Source organism: Talpa occidentalis, unplaced genomic scaffold, assembly GCF_014898055.3.
Source record: "Talpa occidentalis isolate TD23 unplaced genomic scaffold, MPIMG_talOcc4v2.1 talOcc4.16, whole genome shotgun sequence".
In the NCBI taxonomy this organism is placed as follows: Eukaryota; Metazoa; Chordata; class Mammalia; order Eulipotyphla; family Talpidae; genus Talpa; species Talpa occidentalis.
The window spans coordinates 34910432-34927797 of record NW_023601653.1 but is presented as its reverse complement, the minus strand read 5'-3'; the positions used below and the strand labels follow the sequence as shown (position 1 = coordinate 34927797).

The 17366-nt window shown below is 33.6% G+C and overlaps 1 protein-coding gene across 4 annotated transcripts in view; it reads left to right on the top strand.

The window, feature by feature from the left end:
- Window positions 1-17366, top strand: part of CNOT2 (CCR4-NOT transcription complex subunit 2) — a 105913-nt gene that overhangs the window by 36792 nt on the left and 51755 nt on the right. For 2 of the 4 annotated variants that reach the window (XM_054696233.1, XM_037513996.2), the window contains one exon: window positions 580-652. The exons of 1 other annotated variant lie outside the window; for it this stretch is intronic. In XM_054696233.1, coding sequence (XP_054552208.1) covers window positions 605-652 — 48 coding nt within the window. In that variant the 5' untranslated portion in view covers window positions 580-604. Of the gene's footprint in view, window positions 1-509; window positions 653-17366 lie in introns of all 4 variants that reach the window. One more of the 4 variants, XM_037513997.2, reaches the window with a different exon arrangement.

Here is a 17366-nt window from a genome sequence, read left to right as displayed (position 1 = left end):
TTGCTCTTTACTGGAGTAAATTTTAATAGCATATTGAATTAGATTTGCTAAAATATGTGCTGTTTCATCTTATGGTATAGGAATAAACCTCATAAACAGGGTGAAAAAACAAGCATTTGGAAGCGCGTGATTGAATCTGAACTAATACCGTTATTCTTGAGAGTAACAGAAGAATATTGTTTTAAAAAAATACGTCCATTGAGGGTTGAACTTTTTTGCCCGCTCAATTTTTATTCAGTTTACATCTCTTCCTTGTGTATGAGGTCTGGGTGACGTTCTTAATTGGAAAGAATAGAAGTGTGGGAAGAAAGAGTTTTTAATATTTAATAATTTCTATATCTCACATGAAGTGTGTCTGCTGGCCTAGCTCTTCCTAGATGGTTAAGAGGGAGATCACTTAGCAATATAAGTTATTTTTATTTTCTATATGTATCATATTGGATATTTTTGCTGTTGTTCATTTATTTACATGTTAGTAATTTTGATGGCTTTTGGATAATTCCATCTAGAGGGAGAACTGGTGGGCGGTCCTTCCTGTGACACGACCCTTGAGTGACAGTTCTATTTGATTGCCTCCAGTACTGTGAGGAAAGGACACGACTCTATGGTGAGGACTGATGGACATACATTATCTGAGAAAAGAAACTACCAGGTAAGATTCATTTTTTTCCCCTTTTTTCCTCTATTAGTCATACAACTACATTCAGCCATTTGATAAGTTGGGTTTAACTGGAATTAGCAGATTGGATACAGCTCAGTTTGAAAATTTTGAGTATAATTTTAATTCATGTATTGGGTTGAACATTTGAAAAATGGGGAATATTTTTCGAAATTTGAAATGTTTATAACACATACTCTTTTAGTGTCAAAACATAAATTTATGACTTCATGGTTGGATTCAGAGCTAGGAGTCTGTACAACAAAGTTTTGGTTACTTTAATACATATGAGTCCTGGAATATTAACCCTAAGTTTTTCAGACTATATTCAGGGTAATAGAACATCATAGAAATGTAGGCAAAATTGGATAGAGTATAGAAGAAATAGAAATAAAAATCCCAGGGTCTCCCCTGGTGGCGCAGTGGTTGAGCGTTGGGCTGCAAAGCTGCCCGCAGCCTCTGCAGCACCGGTTCGATCCCTGGCTGCTGGCGAGGGTCCTGCATGGCACGACAGACTTCTCCTGCTATGCCCGCTGCTCCCCTCAGCAGTGTTATTTCGTCAGTCTGCCTGTTCTGTTCCCCGCTCTGGCTCTGGTGAATTCTCTCACCCTCTTGCACTTCTGACTGTACCCAGTGCTTGTATAAATAAATAAATCTTTAAAAAAAAAAGAAAGAAATGAAAATCCCAGACATCCCAATTCTTTTGAATTTGTTTGCTGACCTTATAATGCTAGATTGTTTTTTCATTTATTAAGTTGGTTAATAATATTCCACCCTCTTTGTAGTGTGCAGGGATACCGAAAGGGTGGTTGAAGTATACTATTCTTTCTAAGCTTTTAAAATAAGTGAATTTTAAAGATAGTATCATAAAACAGTGATTTTTAAAATCTGTTAAACAGTGATTTTTAAAATCTGATTTTTAAAATATAACCTGTTAGTTTATTTTTTTCAAAATAAAATCAGCTTTATTCTTTTGATACTATCCATTGTCAAATTTTATAGTGTTTCATTATACAGAATAGTTCAAAGCTCAAATAAGAATAAGTTGTAGGGTCTCCCTGGAGGCGCAAGGGTTAAGAAGCAACCTATGAAGCAATCTGCAGCCACTGCAGCACAAGTTTGATGCCTGGCTAGCCAGGGAGCAACCCACATGGCGCAGCAGACCTCTCCTGACTTGCCCGCTGCTCCCCTCAGCAGTGTACTTCAGTCAATCTACCTGTTCTGTTCCCCACTCTGTCTCTGGTGAATCCTCTCACCCCCCACACCTCTGGCCTGTACCCCAGTTCTTGTATGCATAAATAAAAAAATAAATCTTTAAAAAAAAAAAGAATGAGTTGTACATTTCTTACACAGATATTTCCCCAACCTCCCTCTACCCCTTCCACCCACCAATTTCATTTCCTCTAGAATGTGCAGACATCTAGTGTGATAACAACAGTTTATTTACTGGTCGTTTTTTTTTAGCCCAGTTAATTTGTTCCCCTCAACTTGAAAAAGTGAACAGTAGAGAAAATTATCAGTAGGTCCTCATGGTGATAATAGCAAAGAGCCTTTGATTATAAGACTTAGGTTCTACTTTGGGCACTGTCCCTAATAAATACAGTGTCATATTTAACCTTTCTAGATTTCACCTAACTGGGTGTGTGAAGTTTTTTGCCAGATCTTTATGATTTTAAATTGACAGAATGGCTGTGCTAAACTAATTCTACCTTTACTCTTTCTGTTATGAGTTGTTCTCATAGGTGTGACCAATATGGCCTTTGCTAATTATTTATAGTTGCTCGATAGCTCTTCCTGCTTTACAACCACTTCCAGCTACCTTGACTCATAAAATTTTAATTAATCACACTATTTACACTGTTGCATCTTTTAATAGTTTCTGCTAAATTATTTTAAGAACATTGTGATTCTAGTGATGTGACTTTTCAGTGCTGGGAATCCAGTTTGCAAAGTATTACATATGGAACTTTGATTATGCAGTAAAGCTAATTTCATGGAATCATAATAGAGAATTCCAAGATTTGCCCTTGAGAAAGGAATAAAGTAAGATTATATCTTACACATGAAGAGATATCCAATTTTTGCTCATTGTACTCTAAAAATATTGCTTGTTTTAGCCACATTATTTACACTCTGGATTTTTGAGCCTACCTGGAAAATGCGCTCTTGGCTAAGGTTTTTCTGCCTGAAAATATTTTCTGTTTCCCATTTTGTTATTAGTGAAATATTCTTGGAAACAGTTGTTTAAATCTCCGTTGTGACATTTTATTTTTGAAGCCTCTTCTGAAAAATACACATTTAAAAATTTAATTTCCTGTGTGGTATTATGAAGACTATATTATGAGCATAGGGGAAATTCAGAGTAATAGTAAATAAGTCATAATTATTTCGGTAGAGATAAGAGGTTCTATGCTGAGATGAAGATGTTTGGATTTTTAAAGATTCCATGTTGGAGAAATTTTATTTATTGTTTTGCATGGGTAAAGTGGGATTTCTTTGTACCCATGTTCATACTCATTTTCATTTTTCTTTGTGAAGACTTTTATGGAAGGTACTTGATGTCTTCCAGTGATATTTAAATATCTTAATAGGCAGACTAATAAATTCCAGAGTTTATTAAGAATGATAAAGTTTCTCCTATTCTTATTTCCGTTTGCCCGCCAAAGCCTTAGGAATTTAGTTTAGCATGGTACTTTCCCTCAATTTTGTGCTAAAAACTAAGGGCCTTCAAATGGGTATTTAGGGAAAAGTATTGATTGTTTACTCATATCTACTTTGTATTATTTCTTAACTATAAATTTAAGCCCGATTAAAATTTTGGAGTTTGAATAGAGTAGTTGAAAGTTATTTGCATAGAGAGACTGATACATTTATGTTCAGGTAAGATAATTTATTTAGTTCATTCTTGTATGGAAAGATTGTCAGACTTTTTCCAAAGAATGTAATAACTCTAATATTTTGCTAGACTTTTCCTATCTTCCTCTAACTTAATGTTTATATGTGTTAATTACCAATTTAACTGATTTCCCCTCTCTTACATAATAAAGCCAAGCTCCTAAACATAGTGTTACCCATATTGTGACTTTTACCTTTCCAGTCTCTCCTGTGACTCACTCTGCTCATTTCTTTCATTCAAAAATTGAATGAATACAAAAATTGTCTTTCATCTCTACCTTGCACTTTCATTTACACTGTCAAACCTTTACTTGTTTTACCTTCATGTAATGCCTCATCTTCACATGCTTCAAAAATTTGGTATCAGTTTTTTTCAGAAGCCATTCTCCAATGGGATTAGTGCTTCTTCTAGTTCAGTGTTTACTGTAATACATTGTAGTCTATTTGTCCTTATCTTCCTATAGACCTTAGTTGTCCAGTACTGTGGGCACTACCATAGTTGCTATTTAAATTTGAGTTCATTTAAATTGCACAAAAATTTTACTCAGCCATGTTAGCAACATTTCAAATGTTAACACAGCTAAATGCTGTTAATGCTACTGTTGCGAGCAGTGCACATATAGAATGTTTCTATCATCTCAGAAAATTGGTCATTGGTACTGTATGTTACAAGATTTGTGAAAAGTGGAGCCATGTTTGTTTATTTTGGTACTGCCAGTATCTAGAATGGTCAGGTACATAGTAGGTATTCATTGCATGTTTTTTCAGTAAGCTAAATAAGATGAAAGACGTGAAAAGAAGAAATTACACTGTGCTGGCTTATAGGTTACTGATATTTCCCAAGATTTTTAGATGTTACTCTGAATGAAACTCATTTATGAGGTCATTGATCACATCATGTGCTGCTAGTTCAATATCTAAGAACTGGTTCTAATGTACCCCATTCTGGGATCCTAAAGCATACCTCACAATCTCAAATGCCTTTAACTTTGTGGAACAATGAATGTCAGAGAACTGTAGCAGTGATTGTATTGCCATTTCCTCCTTCCTGTCTTTATCATTAAGATTTTTTTTTTAAAGGTTTATTTATTTATACAAGCACTGGGGTACAAGCCAGAGGCTCAGGAGGGTGAGAGAATCCACCAGAGACAGAGCAGGGAGCAGAACAGGCAGAAGGACTGAAATACACTGCTGAGGGGAGCAGCGGGCGCAACAGAAGTCTGCCAAGCAATGTGGGAATCTCCTTGGCAGGCCTGGAATCAAACTGGCGATGTGGAGGCTGCGGACAGCCTCACAGCACTACGCTCAACCTGCTGTGCCACTGGGGAGGCCCTGTCATTAAGATTTTTATTTCATTTTTATTTATTTTTTTTAAATCACAGAAGTTATAGATAGGCATTGCAAAATTTAAGAAAAATAAAGAATAGGAAACACTTCACAACAGTTTAGTGTATATCATCTTTTCATGTGATTATGTAGGTGAAAATGTGATATGCTTTTGTTTTTAGTAAACATGCATTTTTCTGCAGCTTGTGTATTATAATTAATGGAGATGTTTCCAAGTCCTATCCTTTCACTTTTTTTCTTCCTGAGAAGCGATCCCTAGCTTACTTTTGTTTCATTTTTTTTAATATTTTTTTTTTTTTACCTATGTGAATTTCAATATATACAGAGATATCTTTCTTTATGTGTGGTTAACTTTTGGTAAAGTGGTACCCATTCAGTTACTTAGTTATTTAATATAGTAGAAAAAATAATTTCCATTCTATCCAAAACTATAAACAATTTGCCAGTTATTGGTAATGTACTCAACACCTACTTGACAATTTACCAAAGATTTCTGCATAAAAGAAAGTATTTAAAAAGCACGAGTTACCTAATTATTTAATAAATACATCGGTCAATATGTTTCCATTTAGTATACATGGATGTCACACAGTTCTGTATGCAAATTACATTTTTCTTTTATGCTTCAATAAAATTAAACATAAATGAGCAATGGAATGTTCCCATCTTGTAAGTTATACATTACTGAGAATTTTTGTCTTTTTACTATTAGGATTCGTCTTAAAAAGAATTATCTTAATCTTAGTTGTAATATAGCTTGTAACCTGTTGAAACCTTCTAGTATTAAAAAAAATACAGGTATCAAAGAATCTTAAAATGTATTAATCTGTTCATGTGTGTTAAACTATAATGAGGAAACAATAAAATGAGCAAAGACTTTTTTATAATCATTATTAGCAGTTCTAGAGTTGTAAGAGTAGATCTGGTCCCTAGATAAGAAAGAAAGAGGATTTTAGTCACTGTTGCTGTTTGGTGTCAGGTTGAGGTGAAACAAATGTGAGTGGAAGAAGAAATTACTTGAAAGAATAAATGCCTGAATCCAGTGTTCACTGTTTACTTTTCTTTGTTCTTGAAATTCTTAGAAATAAATGGCTATGACTTATTGTCTGTAGCCAGAGATGAAGCAAAGGAATAGAAAAAACTCAAAGTAGATGACTTAAGTTTCCTTCTGTAGTTTAATACAGCTCCTGCTAAAATGAGATTTCTCTTATAATTACACTTTTGAATGTGATTCTTCTTTGGCTTATGTCATGAACACATTATTAGCACCAGAAGTAATTTTGACTCTGACCTTTTTTTTTTTTTTTTTTTTTTTTTTTTTTTTTAGCAAATTTGGTCATTAATTTATCATTTATGACTTCTCTTTTGTCTGGACAACCAAGAGCATCATGTTAAATCAACTCCCAGGTCCTTCATTGGTTGACTCTATTTCATGATGCTAACAATGTTAGTCTTTATATAATGCTTTGGATGCATTATATGTTCTGATACTTTATTTCCCTATCTAAAATCATCAAATGAGGTAACATTTGGTTTCCAGAAAGGACGTTTTACTAAGATACTTGGTTAATCTCTTGTTAGTACCTTGGCAATTTTTCTTTTCACATGCCCCTAGGCCTAAAGTAATGCTAACAACTCTGTTATATAATTAGGCCTGAGCTACCTGTAATACTGTTTGACATGATATTTGACTGATACTGCTGTTTCCCCAAGCTTTAAAACATCTGTTGGTGAGCCTGCCTGGTGGCGCAGGGGTTAAAGACAGCTCTCTCAAGCTATTGCCAGCCACTGCAGCACAAGTTTGATCCCTGGCCAGCCAGGAGCAACCCACATGGCACAGCAGACCTCTCCTGCCTCATGCACTGCTCCCCACTCTCTCCCAGTTCTTCTATGCATAAATAAATAAATCCTTAACAAATAAAACAATAAAATATCTTTTGGGAATTGAGGCTGCTAGAGTGGGAGAGGGAGGAGGGAAAGGACTGGAACAAAGTGGGGAGGGGCTCACTGGTCCAGGCTAAAGGACTGTGGGTGCTTTGATGGTGGGAGTAACATATATCTGAGAAGGTATGAACCTGTTCCCTTAAATTATATAGTGTGGCAAGCCAGTGTTACCTCAATAAAGAAAAAAAAGAAAAATAATAAATTTCCTTGTTTGAAAATACATTAAAAATAGACCATCATACACAAAAATAAATAATTGTTTGCATTCCTGTGTGTTCACTATGGTTCTTCTTTTGAGGACTTAGACCCTAGGGTTTTCCATGTGAAATGTGTTCTGTTTCATAAAAATATTTCACATTTATGTAATTTGTCTTATTCATGAATATGGAACTTATTCAACACTAAATATGAGTTTAAAACATTAGTGCAGATATTTCTTTGAATCAAGGAAAATATAAAAGTAAAGTTACCTTTTAAAATAAAATCTTAGGTCTTGCTTAGATTCTGAGATGATTGCACTGATGGATCACTATATATAGATATTTTTGGTCTTTCTGAATTCCTACATGAAAATAGGACAGGTAGAAGCAAAACCACACCCATGAAAACATTTTTACCAAAGTTTGATGATGATTATCTTGTGGATTCCAAAATATGAGCAGATAGAACTAACAAAAACCCCACATTTATTAGGCTTCTGCATAAGGAAGTAGAGAGAAGCATTGAGGTGTCTGGACCTGAGAATGGAAGCTTCCCAAAGTGGTGAATAGCCAATTTGAAGTTGGGAGAGGTTTTCCCACTTTATTTGATCAATGTAAGAGACTTGAGACCCAAATTGACTTGAGCAGCCTTGTTCTGTTGAACTCTCAAAACTGATCAGGTTCCCCCTTCAAGGATCCTGCCAAGAAGTTTCTGCTAGTGAAATAAAAATTGAGCAGGATGCAGTTAAAGAGAAAAGAGATGGTCCAGATAAACATGAGAGGAATATTTTTAAACATTACATGAAAGCAACACAAAAGGGAGCTTTGTGAAGTTAAGAAAGCATTCTGAACCAAGTCTTATTTTAAAAATTTAGGGAAAATTAAGTTCATCAAAGGTCTTTGAGAAATATATTTTTAGGAATGATTGTACCAATTTCTACTTCCCTCAACAAGTTCATATTGCTGACATTTGATGATGCCAAATTTTTAATTATTTTCAAATTTATTGAGATTGCAATAAATTTAATTATTTTCAAATTTATTGAGAGGCTTATTTCCTTATTGAAATTATGCAAATGAATGTATTCTTTACCTTTTAAAAGTTTTTAATTTTTTTCATAGTTAAGCTTATCTGAAATTGATTTTTTTAATATATATTTTTATTTATTTATGCATACAAGAACTGGGTTGTAGGCCAGAGTTGTTGGGGGTGACATGATTCACCAGAGACAGAGTGAGGAGTAGAACAGGCAGATCTACTGAAATACACTGCTGAGGGGAGCAGCTGGTGAGACAGGAGAGGTCTGCTGAGCCATGTGGGTTAGCTCTCTAGCAGGTAATCGCTCTCTAGCAGGTAATTGAACTCCTGCCACAGTAACTGGTGTTAGCTTGGTAGTGCTGAGACTTTAACCCCTGTGCCACTGAGATTAGTATGAGTTCAGCATCCCAATTTCTTTTTTTCTAAAAATAATTATATTAGCATCTTGTATTGATTTGTTTTGCCTTCCTCAACTAATCAGCAGTGCTAGTTTTGTTGTAAATCAAGTTTCCTTATATTGTTGTATCTGTTTCCATTGTGTTACTGTGATGTGTTTGTAGTAGGCATACTTATTTCTTAACTACTGTAGCTTTTCATTAAATCTTCATGCCTGTCTGTGCACCTTATTCTTTATGAATCCTGACTTTCTTGGCTTTTTATTCAGTGATAAATTTAGAATATTGAAAAAGTATTGATTTTATACAGGAATTGCTTTGATTTTATTTTCATTTAATGCATAATAAGTTCATGATATTCTTCCTCTTTGAATTCATATATGGAGTTTTTCTCTTTTTTTCTCAATAAAGTTTTGTGTTTTTTTATAATGAACTTAAAAATCTTTTGTTAAGTTTATGCATAAGTACTTTGTTCTTTTCTTGGTAAATGGTATTTTTAAGATTATATTTTATAGCTGTTAGTGTTATATGGAAATACAGTTGACTTTTTAAATTGAGTTTGTATCCATTGATGTTGCTAAACTTTTTAATATTTAAAATTTGTAGATTCTTCGAGGGTTTCATGTAAATAAGCTTACCATCATAGATTTGATACTTTTCTGTAATTTTTGTAACTTGCATTTCTTTTCTGAACTCACTTACACCTCTGATACAATGTCAAGAAAAAGTGTTAGTAGTAGAGTATTTCTCCTTACTTGTTTATAAGTTTTAAGTTGTCACCATTAAATGTTTGGTGTGGGATCTTTTTTGTAGATGTACTACATCAGAATAAAAAATTATTCATGTATTTTTTTTTATTGAAGCATTATTTTGATTGTTAAGGTTTGTCATGTTACTTTTTTTGTTATTGAAGCATTATTTTGATTTTTAAGGTTTGTTTACTGTGTCTTTCCCCTATTTATCAGTCTTGTTAAGAGACGGCCAGTTTTATACAATTTACAAGGAATCAGCTTTCAGCTTCATGTAGTGTGGGTTTTTTATGTTTTTGTTTTTTAGTTTATATTGTGGTAGATCTCCTGTTTTGAGAGATCCTACACCTCAAAAAACACAAACAACTTGTAAAGTAGTGTTCTCTCAATTTAATAAACTTACGGCTGTATCATGAAAAAATTCTATTAAAAATTAGTAAAATGTATTTTGTTTTATATTCTTCAACTTACATATCCTTCTCCCTTTTTACTTTTGGGGTTTGTTTTGCTATTTAATCCTAAGTGTTTAATTTCTTTAAACTTAATGAGATTTTTCTAGTTATCTTTTTGTTGCTGATGTAATTTTACTGTAGCTAGAGAATATGGTCTGTATATACCAATGATTTGTTTATGTATTTGAACAAAATGCACATTGGGTATGTTGCTTTGTTTCTGTTCACTAGATCAAGTTTGTTGATCGTGTTTCTATCTTCCTATACCTGCATGTTTACCTCTATTTACATATTACCATTATTGATTACTTCGTTTAGATCTGGGTTTCAATATATTCTTACTTATTTCTTTAATCATGTATGCATTCTGACATTTAATGTGTGATAGATCCAACAATTGCATATTGCTGTAGATCATCCTATTGTTTTTTTTGTTTCTGCTAGTTCTTTTGTGTGGTACCTTGCTTCCTTGTGTGTATGTTGTTTCATGTTTCCTTCCCTCCCATCCTCTTCCTTTCTTTTTTTTATAGATTTATTTATATATGCATACAAGAGCTGGGGTACAGGTCAGAGATGTGGCGGGGTGAGAGGATTCAACAGAGACAGAGCAGGGAACAGAACAGGCAGACTGACTGAAATAGGCTGCTGAGGGGAGCAGAAAGCAAGACAGGAGAGGTCTGCTGTGCCATGTGGGTTGCTGGATTGCTTCATAGTGTGTGCTTAACCCCTTGTGCCATCAGGGAGGCCCTTGTCTTTTTTTTAAATGAGGTGATATTAGGATTCCCCCATCAGGAATTGCCACCGTAGTGCACATACCACCAAAATCACTCATTTCCCGCCATAGTCCATTTTGCTTCTTTTCCTCTTTGTTCTTAATGCCACTCCCATCCCCTTCCCCTTTCTGGATGCTTCAGTTAATATAGTCAGCTTTCAAGGGTTGCTTTTTAAGCTTGTATTTATCTGACCCTTAGTTCAGTTTCTATATATTCCATATATTGTGACATCATCTGGTATTTATGTTTCTGACTTACTTCACTTAGCATTATCCCTTCCAGCTTCAATATGCTGCCACCAAAAAACATGCATTTCATCTTTTTTGATCACTGAGTAATATTCCATTGTGCATGTATACCACATTTTCATCCACTCATCTATTTTTGGGCATTTAGGTGGTTTCCATCATCTGAATATTGGAAATAGAACTGCAGTGAACATAGGAATGCAAGTTCCCCTTTGAATTAGTTTTTGAGTTTTTCCTGTAGATGCCTAGGAGTAGAATTACTGGGTTATATGGTAGATCCATTTTTAATATTTTGAAACAACGCCATCCTGCTTTCCATAAAGGCCAGGCCAGTCTGTATTCTCAGCAGCAGAGCAGGAGACTTCGCTTTAACTCCACATTCTTCCAACACTTGTGTCTGGTCTTTTTGATAAGGGCCTTTCTCACTGGTGTGAGATGGTATCTTCTTGTGGTCTTGATTTGCATTTCCCTGATAAATGATAATGAACATTTTTTTCATGTGCTTTTTTGCAGTGTGTATGTCTTTTGGGAAATAACTGTTTTGTTCTCCTGCCCATTTTTTGGATTGGATCATTGGTTGTTTTTTTCTTGAGTTGTGTGGGTTCTTTATAAATCTTCGACATCAGTCCCTTGTCTGATATATGGTGTGCAAATATTTTCTTCCCCTCGGTAAGATATCTTTCCAAGTTACAGTTTCTTTCACTGTGCCAAAACTTTTTAGTTTGGTGTAGCCCCAGTTTATGTTCTCTGTTGTTTTCCTTGTTGTTAGGATGAATCCCTAAAGACATCACTGGCGCTTAGGTTGTAAAGTGTTTTACCCATGTTTTCTTTCATGTATTTTATGGTTGCAGAACTCACATCCAAGTCTTCTGTCCATTTTGAATTTATTTTTGTGTGTAGTATGAGATAGTGGTCAGGTTTCACCATTACATGTGGCTGTCCAGTTTTCCTAGTATCATTTTTTGAAGAGGCTATCCTTGTTTAAGTGTGTGTTCTTGTTGCTTTGTCATAGATTAACTGTCCATATAGCTGGGGTTTATTTTTGGGTTGTCAGTTCTATTCCATTGGCCTGTATGTCTGTTTTTGTTCCAGTACCAGACTTTATGGCTTTATAATATAGTTTGAAGTCTGCAGTCATGATACTGCCATTCCCTTTCATTTTGTCAGTATTGCATCTCCTGTTCAGAGTCTTTCATGATTCCATATGAATTTTAATAGTGTTTGTTCCAATTCTTTCAAAAATGCCATTGATATAAATTTATTTGGATTGCATTTGAGTCTGTATGTTGCTTTGGATAAGACAATGTTGATTTTGACAATGTTGGTTCTTCCAAACCATGAGCAGAGAATATATTTCTATTTTGTATCTTCTGTTTTCTTTTAACAGTGTCTTGTGGTTTTATTTGTATAGATCTTTTAACTCTTTTGTTAGATTTATTCCAAGGTACTTACTTTTTTTAATTTTTTTTTTTGGTGTGATTGTAAATGGGATCACTTTCTTAATTTCCTTCTCTTCTATCTTATTGTTTGTATATAGGAAGGCAACTGATTTTTGTGTATTGATTTTATACCCTGTCACTTTGCTAAACTGATGGTTTCATTTAATTTTTATGTGAAATCTTGAGAGCTCTCTATATGTAGTATGTCATGTGATAATTTTACTTCTTTTCTAATTGAGTCCTTTTATGTCTTCCTCTTGTCTAATTGCTCTAGCTAGGACTTCCAATACTGTGTTGAGTAGGAGTGGATGAAATTTCACGTAAGGGAAGCATTTCCAACTTAGATATATGCTATATATTCTCATTGGTTATTGTAATTTGACTGAGTGGTGGCGGTAATGGTGGGTAGTGTTATTTCTGTTTTTTTTTACTGAATGCAGTTATTACACCTATAATTAAATGATTCTTTTCCTTCCCGTTCTTTTATTTTCTCTTTCCATCCCAGTTCTTCCCTTTTTTTCTCTCTTGCTTGCTTCCTCCTCTCACATTTCTTCCCCTTGTTTCTTTATAGTATCATTTATTGTTTATAGTATATATTATTCTTCTACCTGAAGGACTTTTAGAAAAAAATTTTGAAAGGATTTTAAAAGTGTATATGTAACCATACACAAAATTATTAAAAGTCAGTAAATTTTTACTTAAGGAATTTCACATGTTCTAATTCCTTTCACTGCTTTTCACCATAGTTCCTCCAAAGTTTTAGTCATATTTTTAAGATAGCCCTTTTAAAAAGAACTTCTACCTTTTCACATTTATCATGTCATTCAGTCCATAATTCTTTCAGTTGGTCTTCTTTGATCATTACTTGAATATGGACATACTAATCACTGTTTCAAAATATCTGCACTTATAACATTGGGATCCAATTTCTTTCAAGCATTTTTCTTTACAGCTGCTTTTGGGTCAGAGTAGATGGATATTCTATTCAAATTCAGACATCTTCTAAACATGAATAAGTTAAAATAATTTTCACTATTTAACCTTTCACACTTTAGAAGAGTATAAATCTTTTCCAATGATATGGGTCCTACCGAAAAAGACCCATCAGTATAGATCTCAACTACAAAATAGTTTTATAATGTATTTCTGAAGGTGATGAGTTCTTTTAAGGTTTATATGCCTGGAAAAGTCTTCGTTTTATGTCATTTTATCTTTGGTCCTCTTTACATAATATATAATCTATGGCTACTTTTAAGACCTTTTTGTGTAATTTTCTTTATGACTTTTATACTTGAGATTTATGGAGCATTTTGAATTTATGTTTATAGCTTGAATCAAATTTAGAAAATTTCATCCATTATTTCTTCATTTATTTTGGCCCAGTTTTCCTTTGGGATCTGTCGTTACACTTATATTAGGTAACCTGAAGTCCCATGGTTTGCTGTTGCTGCATTTTTTTTTTTTTACTATTTTTTCTCTATTTTGAATACTTTTTATTGCATTATTTTCAAGTTCACTATTTTTTCTTACATACAATTATGTATATAGTTACATACAAATGTAGTTATAATTTGTAATATTGTCTCATCTATAATCTGTGTCATTTCTGGATCTTTTTTCCTACTGATTGTTTGGTTTTTGATTTCTTACCCATTATGTGTTTTATTTTACTGCTTCATTGCCTGCCTGGTAGTTTTGCTTGGGTGCTAGTACTTGGAAATTTTGCTTATTCAGTGCTATATATTTTTTTATATTTCTGTTAATACTTTTGAGCTTTCTTGGAGTATTGTTATTTAAAATCTGTTTTGAGATTTTGGGGAAAACTTTTCTTTTTAATTTAAAACTTTGTTACATAGAACCACAGTAGGCTTTAGTCTAGGGCAAATTTTTCCCAACTATTGAGACTGTATTCTTCTTAGTACTCTTCCCAGTACCCCCTAATTTATAGTATTTTTTTACTCTGGTTTCTTGGAATAGCCCTTTGTGAGTCAGAGATTGTTTTTACTGTCTCTTTTCCAAGCATCTGGTAATTTCCTTAAATGCATACCCTGGTCAATACTTAGCTAAGTCTCAAGAGTCTTTCTAGGTCTCTAGAGTGCTTTTCCCCCCTCATCTCTTTTGTCTGGTACACTCTCCTGTTCACTTTAACTGCTTTGTCCTACCTAGACTCTCAGCTCCACTTCCACTATCACAAAGTTTGCTGGACTCCACTAAAGCGCCCTATCCCTGCCTTGCAGCTTGGAAGCTCCTTCAGTATAAGTAAAGACAGTTGTCGGGCTCTCTCAGGCATAGTGGTCTTGTACTGCTGATGTCTAAAAATGATTGTTTACTATATTTTATCCATTTTTAAGTTTTAAGCAAGACTGGTGCAGGGAGAGGCCTGATTCCCTGCATCTTGACTGGAAGTAGATTTCTTAAAATTTATTTCTTTTAACTTACATTTTGGTTGAGACAATGGATGAAAAATCATTCCTGTCAAAGAGAAAAGACTTTGTGCCAGTATTTAGCCAAGGCTTAAGTATTTTCTGTTATGTTTATTATACAGAAATATTAAGACCTGATCTCAGCACTTAATATCTTTTGGAAAGAAATATAAAATAGTACAAATCAGCAAATGAATTCATATATATCATATATAAAATCATCATAGCCTAGAATCTATTTTATGGGAACCAAAACATTGGACTTTTTCCCTTGAACTCCCTTGAATTCACTAACTTAAGATTCCCTAGAATCTAATGGACCCACAAACAGTGTAGCCATTTATCTTCTCAGTTAAGGTAATAATTTTATTAATTAATATTCCTTAGTTAAAAAAATCTATTCAGTAGCAGAGAATAGTATATTATCTCTTGTTTAATCTGGATCAGTAAATTTAAAGACATTATAGTACATGTTTTAATGAAAGTAGTAACATATTTCTTAGTGGGTATGAAAATTTAAACCTCTTCTTTTCCAGTAGGATAAAGACAGTGTAATAAAGCCGACAGAATGTGGTAGAGCGCAGAACCCTGATTTTTGAAACATTATTCTCTGCTTTATATCACTTTGGGCCAGTTAGGTATTCATATTTGAGTTAGCTCTAAAATTAAAAGATGATTGGTTTACTTAGAGGAGTAATTCACTTAACGGGTATGAAAGAAATAATAATAGAAAATCACCATTAGAACCTCACAATAATAGTTGCTGCAGGTACTATATATGGATAAGTGCTATAATTGGTGAGCAAGAATTTAAGGACACATAGGTATTGCATGCCCTCAAAGTACTTTTTTCAAAATATTTATAATTTAAAAAGAAAAATAATAATTTAAAGTGGAGAAAACTGTCAAGTAAACTTCCTTAACCCAATAAAGGTTAATATCACCTGTATAATAAGACATTAACATCTGCAATCACGTATTGGAATGTTTCTGTCATGTACTATGCACTTCTGGTGTTTAGCTTTAAAAATGCCTACCCTTAATCTTGTCATGAAAATAGCATCAGGCATATGCAAATTGCAGGACAATCTTCAGTGTAGTTAGCATGACATTGTTGTTGGGAATGGCAAAGGAGAGCTGAGGTAAAGTTAGATGTTGGAAAAGATTAAGGAAAGATAAAACTAAATGTAATATGGATATTGGAATAGCAAAAAGACATTAATGGAAAAACTGGTAAAATCTATATAAAGTTGTTTAGTTATTATCTTAATTTCTTAGATTGATCATTGCTGTGTTACCTTTAGGGAAAAGTGGAATTATGGGAGCAATACTATTTTTGCAACTCTTTTCTAAGTCTAAAATTATTTCCAAATAACAAATTTGTTTGCTTTTTAAAAAAATGGTAACAGTGTTTATGGACAGAACTTGATAATATATAGTTGAGGTAGCTATTTCATGGGGAGGACCTCACTTTCATAGTAACAACCTTAAATTTTGTTATGATTAAGTGAGGTGTATACAGAGTTCTTTGAGCAGTACTTATGAGGTAAGCACCCAATATATATTAATGCTTATTTGTACTGAAAACTGGCTTGTCCACTATTGAACAGTGTACTGCCTAAACAAAGAATTTAACTAAGGAGTACATATTCCTGTAGACTACACTGCAACCCAGTGGCTTTGAGTAGTATACTTCTAGTGGGATTTTGTTACAGAAAAGAGACGTGTATTATCTTTTCTTACAAAATTGTACATTTGAAATACTCTGGAAACAAGATTTTTTATTTTAGTTATAATCTAACTTGAGAAAAAATTGGGAAATAAAAACAATTTTAATCTCTAAATCTTTTTGTTTTTATCTGGTACTTTCATAGTATAGCGTGCTAACCACTAAAGGTTTCTGGTATTCTTTTTGATATTTTGGAAGTGGTTTTTAACTTCAGTGGGAAAAGACATAAAACAGTATTACTCATGTTTCGGAAATACAAAATTTTAACATTTTTTTACATAATTCCATTACTTTTTAAAATAATTGTTATGCTCATTTTTTCTTTTTTTTTTGCATATGCTACTTGTGTTGTATTGGTCAGTTAGTGTCAGATAACACTCAGTTAACAGCATGCATGGAGTAAGAGGAAAACACATTCATGCTGTGGGTCTGAACTGTGCCAGGCACAGTTCCAGGTCCTATGGAGAAAGAAGTAAACAAAAAGACAAACAAAAATTATATTCTCATGGAATTAACATTTTAGAACATAGGAAGACATTAAACAAAATAAAATGAATTATGCATTATATATTGATAAGTGCTGTGTGGAGAAAATAAAAAGCAGGGAGCACCTAATGGATAGGGGGAAAATGTGTTATTTTAAATAGAATAGACAGGGAAATCCTCACTAACATACCTCATTGCCTGAGGTAAGGTGAGGTAGGAAGCTGTATAGATATCCTGTAAGCAGGAGTAAGTACAAAGGTCTGAAGGCAGGAGTGTATTGTATTCCTTATAAGTTTGAGGAGCAAGGGGTTAGTGTGACAGGAACACAGGGAAGAGGCAAATGCTAGGAGATTAGAGGTAAGGGTAAGTTCTCTTAGGCCTTGAAGACCATAATAATGGTATGGGGAGCCGCTATGTAAATGTGATTCTGCCTACTATGATTTGTGATGTTCCTTTATTTTGAGCATCAAATGGACAAAGTATATAAAGAATGTAAGTGTTTGAAATGCAGTATCTAGCACATTACATAGAAGATGGTCACTGAATGTTTTTATTGAATTAAATTATATGGCAAGGTGTTTATTAGTAT